This window comes from Ursus americanus, chromosome 17 (assembly GCF_024610735.1).
Source record: "Ursus americanus isolate L20-20 chromosome 17, mUrsAme1.1.p, whole genome shotgun sequence".
Classification (NCBI taxonomy): domain Eukaryota; kingdom Metazoa; phylum Chordata; class Mammalia; order Carnivora; family Ursidae; genus Ursus; species Ursus americanus.
Window position 1 is genome coordinate 24,948,855 of NC_142143.1, and position 22,083 is coordinate 24,970,937.

The 22,083-nt window shown below is 44.2% G+C and overlaps 1 protein-coding gene across 5 annotated transcripts in view; it reads left to right on the plus strand.

Annotated features, from left to right (window-relative positions):
- Positions 1–22,083, plus strand: part of LOC123780627 (uncharacterized) — a 75,196-nt gene that overhangs the window by 22,100 nt on the left and 31,013 nt on the right. For 4 of the 5 annotated variants that reach the window (XR_015727131.1, XR_015727132.1, XR_015727134.1 and 1 more), the window contains exons 7-14: positions 1,457–1,561; positions 2,298–2,404; positions 2,892–3,077; positions 4,481–4,575; positions 4,707–4,853; positions 12,540–12,604; positions 12,919–13,025; positions 15,690–15,804. Coding sequence is in view for 1 of the 5 variants with exons in the window: in XM_087868857.1 (XP_087724983.1) it covers positions 13,927–13,929; positions 15,292–15,392; positions 15,690–15,804 (219 nt within the window). In the remaining 4 variants the exon portion in view is untranslated. Of the gene's footprint in view, positions 1–1,456; positions 1,562–2,297; positions 2,405–2,891; positions 3,078–4,480; positions 4,576–4,706; positions 4,854–12,539; positions 12,605–12,918; positions 13,026–13,793; positions 13,930–15,291; positions 15,393–15,689; positions 15,805–22,083 lie in introns of all 5 variants that reach the window. The other variant, XM_087868857.1, reaches the window with a different exon arrangement.

Consider the following 22,083-nt stretch of genomic DNA (forward strand, 5'->3'; position numbering starts at 1 on the left):
GTCGGTGGATTCATGTTAGATGGACTTTTTCCAACAGCGGTTAGAGAGGAAGTTATCCTAAACTTGCAGCTACCCCTGCCCTTAATTACTCGGCCACTCTGGTTTATGCTGCCGAGGCCCAGCCTTTTGGAGGCAGGAAGGGGACATCTGGACAGCTCGGCCCAGCTGCAAGCCACTCACTCTGTCAAAGGCACCTGCCTCGACATTGGCCACACAGGCTTGTCAGTGGGGTCAAAGTAGGTGATGGCCTAGGAGGTGATGGGGCACTATTATTACCAGCCTCTCCATGTTATATTTGTGTAAACTGAGACGCAGAAAAGTTAAGTAACTTGTCCAAGATCACACAGCTAGTAATTGACAGAGTTAGGATTTGAACCCAGGCACAGCTCACAACAGACCCAAATTCAGAATAAATGCTAAAAATAAAATAAAATTATGGGACAGTGTTGTTTGTTCTTACATGTAAGTTTAGGTTACTTAGGTTATTTTGCATCCAGACAAGTTTCTTAGAATGAAAAAAAAAAAAGATATATTTGCTGATGTTTTTTCATTATATTTATCCCAAAAATGGTATGATAGCAGGATACATTTTTTTTTAAAGATTTTATTTATTTATTCGACAGAGATAGAGACAGCCAGCGAGAGAGGGAACATAATCAGGGGCAGTGGGAGAGGAAGAAGCAGGCTCATAGCGGAGGAGCCTGACGTGGGGCTCGATCCCATAACGCCGGGATCACGCCCTGAGCCGAAGGCAGACGCTTAACCGCTGTGCCACCCAGGCGCCCCAGATAGCAGGATACATTTTATACTTAAATTGCCCAACACGATCAAAACAAGAATCAGTTTTGCAAAATTATTTGAGGGCTTCATCAGTTTTCCCAAGAGCCTCTTCTAAGGCTCTGGTACTCAATTTTCTTTCTTTTTTTTATTCAGATAATTTTCTTTTGAGGCACCTGTGCAATTGGCTTGATCGTCTTTGCATTGCAGACTCACACAATTAGTAAGAGGCAGCTCTGGCGGGATGAGACGTACAAGGACATATACTAGCATTAAGAGGAGAAGGGTTTGTTTGAGTGGGGACTAAATTGATATTAGTGAATATTTTCATCTTAAGATGACCTTTGCTTCCCTGTGCAACCTGACAACAGCAAGGGCTTAGATAGTCCTCTGAGCTAATGAGGCCCCTCCGGCCTTTCTCAGACATTAACTCTCCTGCCTTCTTTAGAGAACAGCTATAGCTTAGCTCATTTGGTGAGGATGTTTCTTGGCGAATTTTCGAAGCAGACAGACTCGAAGATAGTGCCCAATGATCCCTGCTTCTTTGTATCCGTGCTTTTGTAGAATTGTCTGCCCTTGACTGTGGGTGGGTCCTATGACTTGCCTTTGATCCAATAGGTAATGGAATGTCTGTAATGACATACGTTACATAAGATTGCAATGTCCCTCTTCCTGACAGACCCTCTTCCATGCTGGCTTTGATGAAGCAAGTTGCCACACTGTGAGCTGCCCTACGGTGAGGGCCACGTGGCAGGAACCAAGGGAAATCTCCAACTGACAGCAGGCAAGAAACTAGGGCCCTTAGCACAACAATCCACAGGGAACTGATTTCTGCCAAGAGTTATGTGGGCTTATGTGTGGATCGTCCCCCAGTAGAACCTTGAGGTAGGACTGCAGCCCTGCCCAAGACTGATTATAGCTTCCAGGGGAGACCCTGGTGTAGAGGACTCAACAAAGCCATGCCTGGACTCCTGACCCACAGAAACTGGGAGATAATAAATGTATGTTGTTCTAAGCTGCTACATGTGTAGTAATTTGTTATCCAGCAATAGATAATACTATTACCAGATTCAAAACCAATGGGTTTGCCAGTATTTATTGAGATAATCCCATGTGCAGAACCCTGCAGTAGCTCAGGGGATACTTCGGTGAAAAATAGAGAAAATCGGTCTTCATGGAACTTACAATCTAATGATATGGATAACTGTGATATTGTGATTTATATCAAGAAATATATATCTGGTCTTCGTCTCTAGTTCCTAGCACAGAGCTCCTAAAACGCTTGGAATTTCCTAAGAGATAGGAGTGTCTTATTCATAAGGAGCCCCTTTTGAGCACACCTGAGTTTATGTTAATGAGGTGACCTAGGGTGGGACCCCTAAATAGCCTCGGGGTAGGGGATGGCCACCAGAAAGACCAAGTGATTAAAAGTCTGGAACTTTCAGCCCCACCGATGCACCTCTGGGAAGGAGAGGAGGGGGCGCTGCAGATTAAGCTCTGTGAAAACTGTTGAACAACAGGTTTTGGTGAGCTTGGTGAACACCCTCACATCCTGGAAGGGTGGTGCACCCCAGTTGCACAGGGACAGAAGCTCCTCAGCTCAGGACCCTTCTAGATCTCACCCCAGGTACCTCTTCCTCTGGCTTCCATTCGTACCCTTTATAATAAGCTGGTAAATATAAGCAAATATTTCTCTGAGTACTGTGAGCTGTTCTAGCAAATCAGACTTGAGGAAGGAGCTTTGGGAACCTCTAATTTATAGCGCGTTGGTCAGAAGCACAAGCGAAAGCCTAGACTTTCAATTGGCATCTGAAGTGGGGGCAAGTCTTGTGGGAATGAGCCCTTATCCTGTGGGAATGGACGCTTATCTGCAGGTAGACAGCATCAGGATTGAGTTAAATTTGTAGAATACCCAGTCAGTGTCTGCTGGGGACTGGAGAATTGGTTGATGGTGTTGGAAAAAACACATCAGAATGTCATTAAACAAATAATTACTGTATGAACTCTGCACTTAATACTACCGTCAGCTTTTGGGTCAGTGACTGGTATAACGAATTGGATAACTGTAGATGAATATCCCTGAACATTCGCCATGATCATACTTTCTTTTTCAGCAAAGCATCCACAGAAAATCTACCTTCAAGCCGTGCAGTTTCCTAAAGGCCGAGATAATGCCATTATTCCTTGTGAAAATGCGACCATACTCGCCCTGTCTCCAAAAGGAGGGAGCTAAAGTCATAGCAGTGTCTGACTCTGGCTCTAAGTTCAGGATCTCTGACTGGTGGACACTCTTTCTCAAGGTTAGTACAAACTCATCTTGTTATTCTATGACCTGTGGACTAAGTTTTGAGGTTAATCATCATTAATACAACCTAGGTAAAATAGTAAGAGAAGAACAAAAGGATATAAAATATAAAATCAGGTAACTGCATAAAAATATACATGGTAAAACAAGGAAGGAGATAATAGCAAACACACCTTCTAGGTACTTTATTTATCTGTGAATTCATTTAATTTTCATAAAAACTTTACTAAGTAGGTACTACCATTTTATAAGTGGGGAAGTTGACCCTCTATTAAGAAACTTGCCCAAAGTCTTCCACAGTAAATCTGAGACTTGAACCCATGCAGTCTGGCTTTAAATCCTATGTACTTACCCACGTCACTATACCCCCCTCACTGTGAACAGCCACGACAACCCTCATTTCTATAATATTCACAAAGGCACCGCCGGTGTTTAGAACATCCTTCCTCCACCACCTGTTTTCTGTTCCTTCTCTCTGCAGCAAACATCTCAGTTGACGAGGGATCTTTACCTGGTGTATGGACTGTAGGGTCTGCCTGGGTTTGAATCCAGTCTTACTAGCTACGTCAACTCGGGCAAACTGCTTAGCTTCTCTGCACCTCCGCTTTCTCCTCTGTAAGTGGGGATGATAATAGATCCTATATCACAGGCTTACTGTGAAGATAAATGATTTAATATACACAAAGCATCTTTATTATTTCAGTATAGAGGGATCGTTCCAGAGACTTCCATTTAACCCTTCCTACCATAGTGAGATTCACATCACGGTTCAGGGAGCCAGCGTGACTATTCTGCCAGGACTTCGGCTACAACTAAGCACTCAAGCACTGAGGAAGTCAGTATAGAATGCGTGCGAGAATCCACGAGTCTCACCATGAATGGTCCTAGTGCGAGTGCGCCCCGCTCTCACCTGTTTTCCATCAGTGTGCTTACACCGACCAGAGCTAAGCAGAGCTGGCATTTGGAGCCTCTGGGGGATTAGCATTAGCTAGGAGGTAATAATCATCCTGTCAGGCTTGTTGAAGTCCCTTCTCTCAGGGCCCAGCTGCCTTGGTAGATGGTTCCAAGTGCTTTTATTAAAGGAAAGGAGGAAGTCGTGGGCATACACCTGTGGTGCTGTTGCAGGGCCATCCTCGAGGGCATGTGGTCTTCCCTTTCCTCAAGGGACCCTGGGTCTGGAAGGTGCCTCAGGTCTGGGAATTGGGTGAAGACTGTGATTCTCCATCATCGTGACTGAAGACAGTCCTCTGTTCCCCAGACTTAGATTTTGTTGCTGTCATACAAGCTAATACAAAAAAAAAAAAGTACAAACATTTTAGTGCCTGTGTATGTTAGCCCTAAAGACCCTGGGATCTCTGAGGCACTGTCAGTCACGCCTAAGCCTTCTGCTTGTTTCAGGAATCAGAACCCGCTCCCTTGGAAGGTGAACCCCTTCAGGAAACGCTTGTCCATGGAAGCATCTTGCACTCTCATCCTTGGCCTCCAGAGCGCAAGTATTTTTCTAGAATGCTAATGCTCTTCTTACCACTGTGTGGGGTATTTTGTTTTGTTGTTTTCGTCTTTCTGATGCTGGGCGAGCAGATCAGGTACCATGAATCCTCTCTACTGTTCCTTTCTCCTCAAGCCTTTGGATTCCCTTCTCATTAAGGAATACCGAGCATCTGAGTCTCCGGAGTGTGGGCCCCCGTGGACACTCCGTTTCAGACAATCAAGCAAGACGTGCGAACCCGTTCTAGTTGTTGCATCCAGCATGCTGAATCCAGACGTTTCGGTGAGGACACCTGTAATATAAATTTGATCCGATCTAAAATTATTTTCTTCTCTTGCCGACACTCTCAGAATTCTTCTCTCCCATACCCTTGCAGTGCTTTGGGATGTCAGCCTTCTCTTCCCTGGTCTGATTTTGATCTCAGAGCATGCTGGAATCGGACTCTCGTTGTGTGTCTGGAGTCAATGAGCAGGGATGGGGTGGGCCATGAGGATGTCTCCTTGCAAGGTGACCACTTGATGAACTTACAGGGTTTTGGAACAAGACAGGGCCAACCTCATCAGAATGGGAGGAAAGGCTGCTTTTGTTAGCACGGGAGCTCTGTGAGTCTCAGAGTTATCTGCGTTGCCTACAAAATATCTCCATCCAGGCGCTCGGGGAAGAACCACTTTTTTCCAGCAAGTACCCTGAAAGGCCTGGTGAAACTGCGAATTCAATCTGTTTTGTAATTCATCAGTCTTGAGCATCCACTTCTGCCTCTGATTTTCGGCTTCATTAGCCCTCTGCCTGAGCGACATAAAGACTATTTTAGGGAAGTCACAGAAACCTCTTCATTCACTGATCGCGCTTTGAAGTGAGAATTTAAATCCTAAGCCTGTGATTCTTTTTTTCTTTAAATGTTATCGTGCAGTTAGATGAAGCTGCTCACTTCATAGCCTTTGTCACCTTCCCCCACAATCCGCCAGAGCCTTGCTTTCACCAGACATTTTACTCTTTGTGACTGCAGGGGGTATTTCTGTTGTGCTGTCCCTGGGCTCCAGGGACTTCTATGAGCACAACTCACCATATAATCAAAATGCAATTTTACATGGGGGCGCCCGGCTGGCGTAGTTGGTAAAGCATGCGATTCTCAATCCCCGGGTTGTGCGTTCGAGTGCCACACTGGGCGCAGAGATTACTTTACAAAAGGGCAATTTTGTATTTCCTTTCCAAGAATTCTTTAAACTTCATTAAGAGACTGGAGGAGGAGAAGAGGATCTTTCCGTACATCTGGATGAAACTTCTGAGAGCTTCTAGAGTTTCTACGGCTTCTCTTTCTCTCCCCACTTGCCTTCACCTCTACCCGCTGTCGTCTTCTTTCTCCTCTGAGGTTGAAGGTAGGGTAGAGATGAGAGGGAGAGAGGGGCTCGTGACTGTGCTTGAGCTGGTGGCTCCTAGTCTCCAGGCCCCACAGATGATTAAAGCTGATGAGTCCTAGGGGGCCTTTTAGATTGTTCCAGCTGGTTCTTTTTCTTAGGGCTCTTGCACAGGAATTTTGGAGGTTCCCTGCAGTCCCCTCTCCTGCGGTTCTGTTGACTCAAGTGGATGGCTCTCTATTCTGGGTGCTCTCTCTCAACTCTGCTCAGCCCCTGAATATCCAGCTGTGTGTGCTTGGCCTCTTTTGGCTGAGGTCCAAAGAGGAGAGGCATTAAAGCAGAGCAAAAGCCTCTAAAAAATCTCCTCAGGGCACCTGGGTGGCTCGGTTGATTAAGTGTCCAGCTCTTGATTTCAGCTCAAGTCTCCATCTCAGGGTTGTGACTTCAGGCCCTGTGTTGGGCTCCATGCTGGGTGTGGAGCCTACTTTAAATAAACAAACAAACACCTCAACTATCTTCTTCAAATCCTCTTTTTAAAAAAAGATTTTATTTATTTATTTGAGTGAGAGAGAGAGTGAGAGAGAGCACAAGTTGGGGGGAGGGGCAGAGGGAAAGGGAGAAGCAGACTCTCCACTGAGAAGGGAGCCTGATGTGGGGCTCAGTCCCAGGACTCCAAGATCATGACCTGAGCCGAAGGCAGATGCCTGACTGCTGAGCCACCCAGGCACCCCAAAATCCTCTTTGACCCACTCTTATATCCTGGATTTCACTCAGAGTTCCAGGAGATGTGGGACAGGTTCTCCTTTGTGCCCATGATGAATCCTGTGTAGTAGGGAGGAGAGTGGGGAGCAGGGGGGTGGTCTCACTGTAATTTTGGCATCCCAAGGTATCTGCTGCTGCATCTGTCTAAAGGGAGGCAGGAATAGCACCACCTTCTATTACAATAGTTGTCATGACTTTTTTTTTGCCACGGGATACCAGTGTTTTCCCTGGATCTCATCCTTACTGCTTTCAAATCCCACTGGGTCATCTAGTCAGTCCCAGACTCCCAGAACTTCAGGGTTTCTTTCAGAGAAAGAATCCACTCTCGCTAATTTCAGTGGTAATTTAATGCATGATATTAATGTATTCTTGGTGAAGGCCAAGAAACAAATCCTGGATGCCACCGAGTCAGAAGCCAAGCAGCCAGGAAGAATGTGCGAGTACAACATACGTGTCCAGACACTCATGATAAGGGTGCTCTAGCGGAAATCCTGCTGTGACTACCCAGTGGGGCTCAACAGCCACAAAGCCAGGACTGACCCCATTACATTCCTGCAGAAAACCGTATGCCCCCACGTACCTATTTACTAGGAGAATGATGTGCTTGCAACCTCTTGCATATATCCCAAGTCTTGCTTGATTGAGGTTTGCTGGAAGGTAGGCACATGTCTACATCCTGGTAGCAAAGGATCTTGAGAAATGTCTTGTCTTTGTTTGTTTCTATCTATGAAAATAAGGAGTTCATAATTTAAAGAAGTACAAAGAAAAGATTTGGAGCAGGCACAAATGACAAATGTCGACCATAAAACTCATACGAAAAAAAAGTTTATGGTCCCAAAGAATAAACTATTTTGACTACATAAAACAGACAAATAAGGATACAGAAAACCCCCTCTGCTGTACCTTTTGAATTTTGTACCTTTGTATACAAAACCTATTCAAAATATAAATTAAGAAAAAATATAAATCCACTTTTCAGTTCTCTTCCTTTGGATCATCTTTCTTTTCCTCGCTCCCTTTTGTCTATTGGCATCTTCTGTCCAGCCTTGTCGTTGTTCTTCAGCGCTGGTAATTGTGTTTTTGTTTGTTTTAAAGATTTTATTCTATTTTTTAAAGATTTTATTTATTTGAGAGAGCGCACTAGCAGGGGGAGGGGCAGAGGGAGAGGGAGAAGCAGACCCCCTGCCACTGAGCAAGGAGCCCGATGTGGGGCTCCATCCCAGGACCCTGGGATCATGACCTGAGCAGAAGGCAGACGCTTAACCGACTGAGCCACCCAGGTGCCCCTAAAGATTTTATTTGTAAGTAATCTCTACAGCTAACGTGGGGCTTGAATTTACAACCCCGAGATCAACGGTCTCGTACTGCACCCACTGAGCCAGCCAGGGACCCTGACACTGTTTTGATAGATTCTTCGATAATCTTTAATCTCCTGTAGTCTTTGTGTTATAAAAACAAGTGAGTTCTGTATTTCAAGCTCTTAGCATAGTGCTCAGCACATAGCAGACCATCAATGCTAGTAATCCTCCCGCTTGTCCTTTCCCTAAAATTACTGTTTATGGTTGTTATTCAAGTCCTGATTTAAAGAACTCATTAAGGTGTGGTGGGTGCCTCTCAGGGGCTTTCCAGCCCACACCCCCACAACTTAAATATGGACACCAATCCAGGCTAAGCCTGTTAGGCTTTCTTTCTAGAGAAGGAGGTAGATACTTGAAAGGTAAGAGTAGGTATAGATGGGATCAGAGGTGGCACCAAAACCATCCTTTGCACGCCAGCTAAAGAAAAGAGGTAGTAGAAACTGGGAAGCTATATAGTTAGTTCCCCCTGGTTTTCACACGCGGGCTCTCTAGTCGGGTTGCCTTAAATCCCTGGCCTGCCACTTACCAGCTGGGGGATCTTACGCAAGTTACTTACACTTGCCAAGCTTCCGTTTCTTCATCTATGAATTCAGGATGACAGCAGTATCCATCTCATAAGGTTTTGTTAATTGCTTTGGACCATTCCTATCACATAGGAAGTTTGATTTCCGGATTTAGTTAACTTGGAAGTTTATGTTTGAAAAACATTGTAATTCCCCAAGTCTTCATCTTCCAGTGAACGAATGATTCTGCATGTCATGTCTCCCGGGTGTCATAAGGATATCTGTAAACATAGTTAAGATGTTTTAAAGTGAGTTTTTTGTTTGTTTGTTTTTAATAACTAATCAGCTTCACTTTAAAGCTCATTTTCTTGGGGCCCCTAGGTGGCTCAGTTGGTTAAGCGCCTGACTCTTGCTCAGGTCATAAGACCGAGCCCCATGTCAGACTCTGTGCTCAGTGGGGAGACTGCTTCAGATTCTCCCCCTCTCCGCCCCTCCCCCTGCTCACCTGTGTGTGTGTGCTCTCTCTCTCAAATAAATAAATCTTTAAAAAAATTAAAAAATAATAAAACTCAGTATCTCATCACTTATAAGAATGGAAAAGAGCTTGGCTGTGTCAACGTCCATTCCATGGGTGAATTGATGTGCCATATGTTCAGTTGTGTTCATCCCAATCAGGCTGTGGAAAGTGTGTCATTTCACAACTGGGTCAAGCACTCCATGGGAAATGCAGCGCTAAGAGTAAGCTTTTGAAAATGCCTGTCCTCTTCTTTCCCAAATGAGCTCAAGGAAAATTGGCAGGATTTCATGCCTATCTACCCAAAGATACTGATTTTATAAAGCTGACTTTCAGACCTATAACCCTGGAAACTTTGTGTTGTTCCATTCTGAAACTTTGTTGAGTTAATAGAAAAATCTCAGCATGCTAAATTATAAGCTATTTCTTTTAGATGACATATCATAACTATCTTGTTGTAGAGAAGGCTTTAAAGGAAAGTCCCACAGGGAATTCCATTTTAGTTTTCCTAGGTTATCTTATTCCTTCACTTTTTAACTTTTTAAAGTAAATCTAATGCTACGAACCTGAATTTTCTCAGATTTTCCTGAGTGGTGCCTTGAAATGTGTCACTTTAATGGTGATAACCCCCATTTTGTGGACTTTGTCTTACATCTTTAAATTTCAGAGCTTTGTCCCCTGCCCCCATTCAGGTCTAACTCAGTGATTTTTGAGGGTCCCCGGGGGGGGGGGGTGTACTGCAAGCAAGTCTGTCCGCTACAGTTACCGTGGGGCATTCATGATGTCTTCTTCCCGTGCCCTGACTGCCTTTCCCATGGATATCTGTTGCCCACTGAGCCATTTGAGGATGGTGCCTTTCCACCACCCATGCTCCTGGTGTCCATGGGGATAACACTGAAGGCTAGGCCACGAATGCCATCTTTCAGTGACTCCCAGCCAGCCAGCCCTGCAGATGTCAGAGCAGCCCCATGTTTCTCCAATGTGCTGAGCCCTAAATATGAAGCTTAAGTGTGTTGAAGCTGGGCGGCACCCCGCCCCCCAAGATGAGGGAGAGGACCCTGCCCTGTGCCGTACTTTGTCACTTACGCACAAAAGCTGTGCTTCTTCAGGAAAGAGACTTTGTAAAACAGGGGCTTCATCATCTGTTGGCCCCCTTCTGTTGCTGCCCCGCTCAGACACGAATCCCTGGGGCTGGCCAGGGGTTCTCCCCAGTCCTCTCCCTCTTCCTGTGAAGGGACTCAGTTCTTCCTCTCATGCAAATCATCTCATGTAAATAGACGTCTTTTCTCTTGGTTCATCAGTGCGCTTATTGTCACTCTTTGGGTTTCAAATGACAGGCATCCCAGAAGGCAGAAAAGCACTGAATTACAAAGCTCTTGGGGCATCTGGTGACAGGAAACAGCAGAGCTGCAGCTGGGCTTCCAAAATAAAATAGGAGACTGAAAAGTTAGGCTTCTTCTCCCTTGACTTGACTGGCTTTCCCCGATCCCTACTCCACAGGGAGACAAGCAGGGCTCTGTGCGGGCTTTACTGGGGAAAGGTGGTGAACTGGCTGCTCCGGAAGCATAAGGTGATGGTGAAGGGGGTGAGAGGAGGAGGGGCTGATGTAGATTTTGGGGATGTGGGAGAGGGCCAGATCAAGGTTGATTTTTATTAAGCTGGAACTTGATCTGAAAGGCAATGAATGGTAGAGCCATTGCAGAGTGTAGAGTGAACAAAATGCTATTGTAGCTAGCTCATGCTGGCGGTATCCAGACAACGGATGTGAGGGAGCGCGACCAGACATGGGTAGAGTAGTTAGGACACTATTACAATGTATAGACTTGGAAGGAGATTCAGAAGTCCTGCTGGGAGCAGGAACAGAAAGGAAGGGATGGATTGGAAAACTGTTAAGAGGTTGAATCCATAGGACTTGGTCAAACATTAGCTATGAGGAGAGGGAGGAAATTCTAAGATTGCCAAGTTGTTGGCCTTACTGGGTAAATGGTAGTAATAGGGACTGAGATGGGGGATACAAGAAAAGAAGATTTTTGGGGGAGAAGGTAAAATGGCACATTTTCCACAGCCTGGATGGGATTCATCTGACTGGACACATAGCAAATTTTTTTTTAAAAAAAATTTAATTTATTTATGTGATAGAGAGAGAGAGAGAGAGACAGCCAGCAAGAGAGGGAACACAGGCAGGGGGAGCAGGAGAGGAAGAAGCAGGCTCCCAGCGGAGGAGCCTGACGTGGGGCTCGATCCCAGAACTCCGGGATCACGCCCTGAGCCGAAGGCAGATGCTTAACGACTGAGCCACCCAAGCGCCCCTGGACACATAGAAAATTAAGTCAACTTTATGTTTGGTGAGTTTGGGATGCCTAAAGATGCTCAAGTGATAATGTCCATGAAGCCACGCACACTTAATTCCATCACTCTGGGGAGGTCAGCACTAGAGATTTACGGTAGATCTGGGACTTGTCAGCGTATAGCATGGCCATTTAATCATGACACTGAATAATGGAACCCAAGGAGAACATGTATTAAGAAGAGTGGTTGACACAGGATGGAAGCCTGGTGAATACCAGCATTTCAAGGGTGGGAGAAGGGGCTCCTGGGGGGCTCAGTCCATGAAGAGTCTTCCTTCGGCTCAGGTCATGATCTCAGGGTCCTGGGATCCAGCCCTGTGTTGGGCTCCGTGCTCACTGGGGAGTCTGCTTCTCCCTCTCCCTCTGCCTCTCCCCATTTGTTTCTTTCTCTCGCTCACTCTCTCTCAAATAAATTAATAAAATCTTTAAAAAAATAGCATGTATTTAAAAAAAGATAGAGGGAGATGAAAGATTTGAGGAGAAGCCCATGAAAGAGTCAGATAATTTGCAGTGTTAAATACAACAGAGTGTCAATGAGATGACTAAAAGATGTCTATTCATTGATTTATCTATATTTATTGGGCAGCTTCTATGTTCAACATGTCTTAAAGATTATTTATTTATTTATTTATTTATTTATTTATTTAGAGCACGGGAGTAGGGGGAGGGTCGGAGGGAGAGGGAGAGAGAATCCCAAGCAGACTCCACTGAGCACAGAGCCTGCTGCGGAGCTCAGTCCCACGACTGTGAGATCACAACCTGAGCCCAAATCAAGATTTGGACGCTTAACTAGCTGAGCCACCCAGGTGCCCCTATATTCAACATGCTTTAGCAATTAAGACATCAGGCTTCAGAGACAGGCTGCCAAGGTTTGAATCACAGTCCCACAATTTACTTGCTATATGACCTTGGGCAAGTCATGACCCTCTCTGGGCTTCTCTTTTCTCATCTGTAAAATGGCAATGATAATAGTAATCACCTCATGAGGCTTGAACAATAGGTGACCATGGTAATCGTATCATAAATGATATCATTGTCATATATCAGCCACTCTTCTGGACTGTATGGATACAGCTGTGAACAAGACAGACTGAGCCCCTGCTCTTATGAAATTTCCATTCTATCTAGATCTGAGGGGAGTACAGACCATAAACAAACAATGACAACAACAACAAAGAACAAGAAAATGGCAGGTAAGTGCTAAAAAGAAAATAAAAAAGATGGTATGATGGGAGGCTGGGTCAGATGGGACACACTAGGCAGGATGGTCAGAGTAGGCTTTTCTGAGGAGGTGACATTTATGCTGGGACATGAATGACCAGAGGGATAAATCACGAGAGGCCCAGAGTTCCCAGTTAACAGAGAACAAATGCAATGACCCTAGGGAGGAACAAATCTGGTGTGTCCAAAGAAAAGAAAGAACCTACATTTTATCTGGCATCAAGGCCCATGATCTTTTCACTATACCTCACGGTCTTTTTTTTTGTCTTTTTTTCTTTTTAACTAGGTTCCATGCCCAGTGTGGAGCCCAGTGCAGGGCTTGAACTCACGACTCTGAGATGAAGACCTGAGCTGAGATCAAGAGTCAGATGCTTAACTGGCCAATCCACCCAGGTGCCCTACCTCATAGTCTTTCTGATGCAAGTCATGTTAATAAAGCCACAGGCAAACAGAAAGCTCTAAATTCATGTAGCAGATACTATGAGTTGGCTCACTCTACGCATATTCTAACCCCTTTCTGTCAGGAAAGCTAAAAACTACGTTCTTAGATTCTTTTCCACTTAGATTGAGGTTTGAGACATAGTTTCTGCCAACCCGCGAGGCATAGATGCAGGATGGCAGTTGAGCCCGGAGAGAGCGAGCAGATTCTCTGCTACACTCTGGGGTAGAAGCCCTTGGTTCTTCTGGGGGTGTGCATGAAGACAGTTCCACGGTGAGGTAGGGCATATTTTTCTGGCTGCACTGTTTTTCACTGTGTAGCATTCAAGTCTGGTTCTCTGGTCTTCTTAGAAGACTCTGTGAGCTTTCTTGTTCCTTTCACATATTTATTTCTGGTTAAACCAGCTGGAATGAATTTTGTTGTCTACAACAGATAATTAAAAACAAAAAAAGATTTTATTTATTTATTTGACAGAGAGAGCACAAACGGGGAGGAGCAGAGGGAGAGGGAGAAGCAGGCTCTCCACTGAGCAGGGAGCCGGATATGGGGCTGGATCCCAGGACCCTGGGATCATGACCTGAGCCAAAGGCAGATGCTTAACCAAATGAGGCACCCAGGCGCCCCTACAACAGAGAACTTTAACATGTACAATGTCCCACTAATTCTGAACTCTCACCAGCTTCTCAACATCTTCTTCCACTGCACCCCATACCCTTATCTAGGTTTGTCTAAGAACGGGAATCTCAACCCACTCCAGAACTGGGCCTCTTCAGCTGAATTATTCAAGATGATTTCTCTTCTGTTTGACTGAGTACTTCTGGGTCTGGTACAGAGCTAGGAACAGTGAAGGCTATAATGGTATATAAACATTGCTCTTGTCATGGGAGTAAGAGATCCCAAGACTTAAAATGAAAACAGTCATCACAAGATAATGTAAAAATGATTAGAGAATAACAATGATCAGAAAATAATCGTAATAATGACCCTAACACAGTAGTTATTTAATGAGTGCTATGTAGGTGCTCATTAAACAAATGCATTACACGCATTCTCTAATTTTATCCCCAGAGTCCTATGAAGCAGGTATTATTATCATGCACTTTAAAAGACGAGAGAGCTGAGGCTCAGAGACGTCAAATGACTTTCCCAAAGGCACACAGCTAATAAGTGGTGGAGGCAGGATATCACCTCCCATTCTAACTCCAGAGCCATGCCCTGAAAACCATGTGCTTGCTGTGTGCTGGACACTGAAACAAATGCTATCTTATTTCATCTTCTCAGTGATTATGTGAGGTGGATACTATTTTTCCAGCATAGCAGGTAGGGTATTGAGTCTCAGGAAGGCCAATGTTGTGCAGCTGTTAGTGGAAGAGCCACAGACAGCTTGAACCATCATCTTCTGCTCTGAAGTCTAGGGTTTTTTCTGCTAAACCACACTTGTCTTCCAATTGAACTCACCAGTTTTAGTTAGGATTGAATTCAGCTGCATATCACAGACAGTCAAAAATAAGAGCTGCTTAAGCAAGTGTGGCTTATAAAAGAGGACCAGTCCAGGCTGGTGTGGAGGCTCTATAAAGGCAGGGACCCGAGCTCCTTCAGGCTTTCCAGCCCACCATCCTTATTCTCATGGGGATGGTCTCATGGTCTAAGACAGCTGCTGGAGCTCCAACCCTCAGAATTATGTTCCAAGCAGTAGGACAGAGGAAGAAACCCAGAAGAACCTAGGTCTCTTTTAAGGTCTCCCAGAGGCTGCTGTATTTGACTTCTGCTTATATCTTACCAGAACTAAGTCATATGGCCATAGCTAATTGCCAAGGAGGCTGGGAAAAGAGATCTTTATTAAGTTTAGCCACCTGCCTAGCTAAAAATAAAGTGTTCTTTTATTAAGACAGAAGGAAAGTAGATATTGGGGCAGGCAGATTAGCAAGCTCTGCCTGTTCCCTTTTAGCATCGATCTTTGAAGGCTACCGTAGCTGTCAGAGTCCTAGCAGAAACAGAGGCACTCTCAGAAGAACTTAACCGAAAAGAAGTTAATGGAGAGATTATTTTCAAAGGTCTGGGGAAGATTAGGGAACTGTAAAGGGAACCATAGAGGGATGAGGAGACATCCAGAAGCTAGCAACAGAAGGAAGCTGCTACCAGCCCTAGCCCCATAGAGCGAGAGAGGGACCAGAGTTGAAAGACCCCAGCCTCTCTGTCCTCCTGCCCTCCCTTTTGCAGGCAGCCGCCTGGGTCGCACTGGGAGCAAGGGAGCCTGGACGATGCAGCCCCAGAGACGAGCCTTCCAGGAGCCCAGAGCCAGGAGAGGAAGGCAGAGGATGGTACTGGACAAATGGGGGCATATCCAGCAGAGAGTCATCTGTGCAGATGCCTCTGAGCCCCAGGTCTTTCCACATACCAGGGCAAGGGGCTGAGAGAATCTGCAGCAGTTTGACTTGAAAGAGACTGAAACTTCCAGCAAGTCTATAGAGGGGAGAGACCCCAGCTGTGGCTTGTAGATGATTGAGGAAAGCTCCATCAGCTCAGGACTCAGTGCAGAAACAAGACCACAGCCTGCCCTCTCTCTGGCCAGAGAGGGCATGGAAAGTTACCTGTTTTCCCTCCTTCCTCTGTTTTAGCGCTGCCTGGCGAGCTACATACAGAGTGTGCAAGAGTGAGTGGGTGGCTGGCCGCCGGGAACACGAGCGCCCTTGTGCAGGCTTCCGCCCTCCATGTGCGCCCAGAGGAGAGCAGGTAAGCCCTGAGCAGAGCAAGGAAACAGGGATGAGGTGTCGTCACACTTTGCCTCCTCTTCCTGATTCCGAATGTGGGCTGTGATTGTCTCATATCGTCTGCTATTGTTTCGAAGCTATGTTTTGTCCCCCAGACCTGAGCAGGGATTCGTTTCCTACTTTACCTCCGTCCGGCGCTGAGGCAGGATAGTGTATAGGACTGCAGTCCACAACACTGGGTTCAGGACCCTGCTTGGAAAGGGCCCATACTGTAGGATTTCATTCACAGGAGATGTCCTGAATCAGCGACTGTATAGAGACATCAAGTAGCCGAGTGGTTGCCAGGGGCTGGGACGGTCGGGGAAGGGGAACGATGGCTAAAGGGTATGGGGTTTCCTTTTGGGGTGAGGAAAAAATTTTTAAAATTGAGTGTGGTGCCGATTACACAACTTTGTGAATATATGAAAACCATCAAATGTTAGTTTTAAAGGGTGATCTCTATGGTAGGTGAACTGTATCTCAATAAATCTGAAACAGAAGAGAAAACCCTACTTGGCAGGTATTTGCCGCTCCTACATCTGTCACACGGGCGTAGTAACGTCTGCCTCACAGAGCTGCGTCGCGGATTCAATGACACACTGCGTGGAAAGCAGCTGCTCTCGTGCCTTGCACAGAGTGAGCGCTCAGAAAAGTTGGACTCTCTTGTTAGAGCCTGCCCGTTCCATGTCCGCCCGCTGACTCTCCCACTTCTAAAGTCAAAGTGAATTAGTATAAAGCCAGACGTTAAAGCTTACGAATCCCTCTCATTCTAGCCTCTCATTCAGCAAGTGAGAAATTAGTGGTAAACCCAGAAAATTACCACCGACAGCAGTGGTTCAAAGGCAGTGACGAAAGAGCGAGTGAGCGCATGAGTGAATGGGAGATCTCAGAAGGATTTGCCATGTCACTTAGTCGTGTGTGCTTGGCGGAGGCAGCGACATGGTACCTGGCTTGGCCCGTTGCAAAAGGAGTGAGCAGAAAAGCCATTACATAACTCCTTTTTGCATTAGAGAACCCAGTGTGTTCACTAGAGTCTAAAATAGAAATAACTTCATACAGGTGATAATTTTAAAATTCTATTAAAATTGCTTCAAATTACTGACATGAGTAGTTTGTATATAATTCACAATTTTTTACGACTTAACATCTCTGATCAGGACACAGCTTCTAATCAGTGGTTTGTTCCAATTTAATTGACAGCATCTTTCTCTTTCTTAGCTTTACATAAAATAACGGTGCATCTTGAAATGGACGACAAATTAAAGTGCGGTGTACACATACACATACGCACTTAGAGGGTGACCTAGAAATCTGTGCTGGTTGAATGTTCAGAAATATTAAAGAGGTCATGACTGCTCGGAGTGCCAGAAAAAAAGCCAAGAGTTCAAGCAACTCCAGGGGGTACCATCTTCTTTGCCAGAATGGGATGTACATCCTGGCACCTTGGACCCATTAATAGGCAGTCTGGCCTTACTGATAGTTTTCCTAGTATATTTCTGGAAAAATGACTAATCAGCTATGATTAGATATACCTGAATCCTTTTTATTTTTCATTTTTTTTTATTTTTTTTTAATGATTTTTTTATTATGTTAGTCACCATACAGTACATCCCCGGTTTCCGATGTAAGGCTCGATGATTCATTAGTTGTGTATAACACCCAGTGCACCATGCAATACGTGCCCTCCTTACTACCCATCACCGGTCTATCCCATTCCCCCACCCCCCCTCCCCTCTGAAGCCCTCAGTTTGTTTCTCAGAGTCCATAGTCTCTCATGTTTCATTCCCCCTTCTGATTACCCCCCCTTTCTTTATCCCTCTCTTCCCCTACCGATCATCCTAGTTCTTATGTTCCATAGATGAGAGAAATCATATGATAGTTGTCTTTCTCTGCTTGACTTATTTCACTTAGCATTATCTCCTCCAGTGCTGTCCATGTTGTAGCAAATGTTGAGAACTCGTTCTTTCTGATAGCTGAGTAATATTCCATCGTATATATGGACCACAACTTCTTAATCCAGTCATCTGTTGAAGGGCATCTCGGCTCCTTCCACAATTTAGCTATTGTGGACATTGCTGCTATGAACATTGGGGTGCATATGGCCCTTCTCTTCACTACGTCTGTATCTTTGGGGTAAATACCCAGTAGTGCAATGGCTGGGTCATAGGGTAGCTCAATTTTTAACTTTTTAAGGGACCTCCACACTGTTTTCCAGAGTGGCTGTACCAACTTGCATTCCCACCAACAATGTAGGAGGGATCCCCTTTCTCCACATCCTCTCCAACAATTGTTGTTTCTTGCCTTGTCTATTTTTGCCATTCTAACTGGCGTAAGGTGGTATCTCAGTGTGGTTTTGATTTGAATTTCCTTGATGGCTAATGATTTTGAACATTTTTTCATGTGTCTGTTAGCCATTTGTATGTCTTCATTGGAAAAGTGTCTGTTCATATCTTCTGCCCATTTTTTGATTTGTTTATTTGTTTCTCGTGTATTGAGTTTGAGAAGTTCTTTGTAGATCTTGGATACCAGTCCTTTATCTGTAGTGTCATTTGCAAATATCTTCTCCCATTCCGTGGGCTGCCTCTTAGTTTTTCTGACTGTTTCCTTGGCTGTGCAGAAACTTTTAATCTTGATGAAGTCCCATAAGTTCATTTTATCTTTTGTTTCTCTTGCCTTTGGGGATGTGTCATGAAAAAGGTTGCTTTGGCCGATGTCGTAGAGGTTGTTGCCTATGTTCTCCTCTAGAATTTTGATGGATTCCTGTCTCACATCGAGGTCTTTCATCCATTTGGAGTTTATTTTTGTGTATGGTGTGAGATAGTGGTCAAGTTTCATTCTCTTGCATGTAGCTGTCCAATTTTCCCAGCACCATTTATTGAAGAGACTGTCTTTTTCCCACCGGATGTTTTTTCTTGCTTTATCAAATATTAGTTGCCCAAAGAGCCGAGGGTCCATTTCTGGGCTCTCTATTCTGTTCCATTGGTCTATGTGTCTGTTTTTGTGCCAGTACCATGCTGTCTTTGTGATCACAGCTTTGTAGCACAGCTCGAAATCCGGCATTGTGATGCCCCCAGCTTTGTTTTTCCTTTTCAACAGTTCCTTGGAGATTCGGGGTCTTTTCCGGTTCCATACAAATTTAAGGACTATTTGTTCCAGTTCTTTGAAAAATGTCCTCGGTATTTTGATCGGGATAGCATTGAAAGTGTAGATTGCTCTGGGTAGCATGGACATTTTAACTATGTTAATTCTTCCGATCCATGAGCATGGAATATCTTTCCATCTTTTTATGTCTTCCTCAATGTCTTTCAAGAGTGATTTATAGTTTCTAGAATATAGGTCCTTTACGTCTCTGGTTAAGTTAATTCCAAGGTAACGTATGCTTTTTGGTGCTATTGTAAATGGGATGGATTCCCTAATTTCTCTTTCTTCGGTCTCGTTACTCGTGTATAGAAATGCAACTGATTTCTGAGCATTTATTTTGTATCCTGCCACGTTACTGAATTGCTCTATAACTTCTAATAGTTTGGGAGTGGCTTCTTTTGGGTTTTCCATATAGAGTATCATGTCATCTGCAAAGAGAGACATTTTGACTTCTTCTTTGCCAATTTGAATACCTTTGATCCCTTTTTGTCGTCTGATTGCTGTTGCAAGGACTTCTAGTACTATGTTGAATAATAGTGGCGAGAGTGGGCATCCTTGTCGAGTTCCTGATCTTAAGGGAAAGGCTTCCAGCTTTTCCCCATTGAGAATAATATTTGCAGTAGGCTTTTCATAGATGGCTTTTATGAGATTGAGAAATGTACCTTCTATTCCTACACTCTGAAGGGTTTTAATCAGGAAAGGATGCTGTATTTTGTCAAATGCTTTTTCGGCATCGATTGAGAGGATCATATGGTTCCTGAGTCTTTTCTTGTTGATATGATGTATCACGCTGATTGATTTGCGAATATTGAACCACGCTTGCATCCCAGGTATGAATCCCACTTGATCGTGATGGATAATCCTTTTAATGTACTGTTGGATTCTATTAGCAAGTATCTTGTTGAGGATTTTGGCGTCCATATTCATTAGGGAAATCGGTCTGTAATTCTCCTTTTTGATGGGGTCTTTGCCTGGTTTGGGGATCAAGGTAATATTGGCCTCATAGAATGAGTTTGGTAGCTTTCCTTCTGTTTCTATTTTTTGAAATAGCTTTAGGAGAATAGGTATTATTTCTTCTTTGAATGTTTGGTAGAATTCCCCAGGAAAACCGTCCGGGCCTGGAGTTTTGTTATTTGGAAGGTTGTTTATCACTGACTCAATCTCTTCATAATTAATTGGCCTGTTTAAGGAATCAATTTCTTCCGGTTTCAATCTTGGTAGTTTATAGGTTTCCAGGAAGGATTCCATCTCTTCCAGATTGCTTAGTTTATTGGCATATAGCTGTCGATAAAAATTTCTAATAATCCTTCCAATTTCAATGGTGCTCGTCGTGACCTCTCCTTTTTCATTCATAATTTTAATAATCTGGGTCCTTTCTCTTTTCTTTTGGATAAGTGTTGCCAGTGGTCTGTCAATTTTATTGATTCTCTCAAAGAACCAGCTTCTAGTCCTGTTGATCTGCTCTACTGTACTTCTGGTTTCTGCTTGATTGATTTCAGCTCTAATTTTGGTCAACTGCTTCCTCGTGCGTGGATTAGGCCTGTCCCTCTGTTGCTGTTCCAGCTTCTTGAGGTGAGAATATAAAAACTGCATTTTAGATTTTTCTATTCTTTTGAGTGAGGCTTGGATGGCTATGTATTTCCCCCTTAGGACTGCCTTTGCAGTATCCCATAGGTTTTGGACTGTTGTATTTTCATTCTCATTGGTCTCCATAAATTGTTTAATTTGATTTTTGATTTCCTGGTTTATCGAGTCATTCCTGAGCAGGATGGTTCTTAGTCTCCAAGTGTTTGAGTTTCTTCCAAATTTTTCCTTGTGGTTGAGTTCCAATATCAGAGCGTTGTGGTCTGAGAATATGCAGGGGATAATTTCAATCTTTTGGTATCGGTTGAGACCTGTTTTGTGTCCTAGAACATGGTCTATTCTTGAGAATGTTCCATGGGCATTAGAATAGAATGAGTATTCTTTGGTTCTGGGGTGTAGTGTTCTATATATATCTATGAGGTCCAACTCGTTGAGTATGGCATTCAAAGCCTTTGATTCTTTGCTTAGTTTTTGCCAGGGTGTTCTGTCTATTTCTGAGAGTGGAGTGTTGAGGTCCCCTACTATTAATGTATTTTTATTTATATGTCTCTTTATTCTGGTTAAGAGTTGGCTTGTGTATCTTGCTGCTCCCCTGTTGGGGGCATATATATTTATAATTGTCATATCCACTTGTTGAATACTTCCCTTAAGAATAATATAGTGCCCTTCTGTGTCTCTAACTATAGTCTGTAGTTTAAAATCCAATTTATCTGATATGAGAATTGCTACCCCAGCTTTCTTTTGAGGTCCATTTGCGTGAAAGATGGTACTCCATCCCCTTACTCTCAGTCTGAATGCATCTTTGGGTTTGAAATGAGTCTCTTGTAGACAGCAAATGGATGGGTCATTTCTTTTTATCCAATCTGCAACCCTGTGGCGTTTATGGGATGGTTCAAACCATTTACATTAAGACTGATTACTGAGAGATATGATTTTAATGTTGCCATGTTGCCAGTAAAGTCTTTGTTTGTATTGGCTGTGACTTTCTGTTCTGTATCACTCTTGGGGCCTTTTTACTTTTATAGAACCCCCCGTAATATCTCCTGTAGGGCTGGTTTCGTGGTTACAAAATTGGTTAGTGACTGGCGATTCTGAAATGTCTTTATTTCTCCATCAATTCTGAATGACAGCCTTGTTGGATAAAGGATCTTTGGCTGCATGTTTTTCTCTGAAAGAGCTTTAAATATGCTCCCCCAACCCTTTCTCTCATTCCAGGTCTGTGTAGACAGGTCTGATGTAATTCTGATGCATTTGCCTTGGTACGTGAGAAATTTCTTTGCCCTGGCCGCTTTCAATACTGTATCCTTGCATCTAATATTTGCGAATTGCACTATGACGTGACGTGGCGTAGGTTTGTCATGTTTGAGCTTGGGAGGGGTCCTCTCTGCCTCTTGGACATGAATGTTTGTTTCCCTTGCTAGATTAGGGAAGTTTTCAGCTACAATTTGTTCAAATATCTCTTCTAGACCTCTGTTTTTCTCCACCCCTTCGGGGATGCCGATGATTCTAGCATTGGATCGTTTCATTGAGTCAGTAA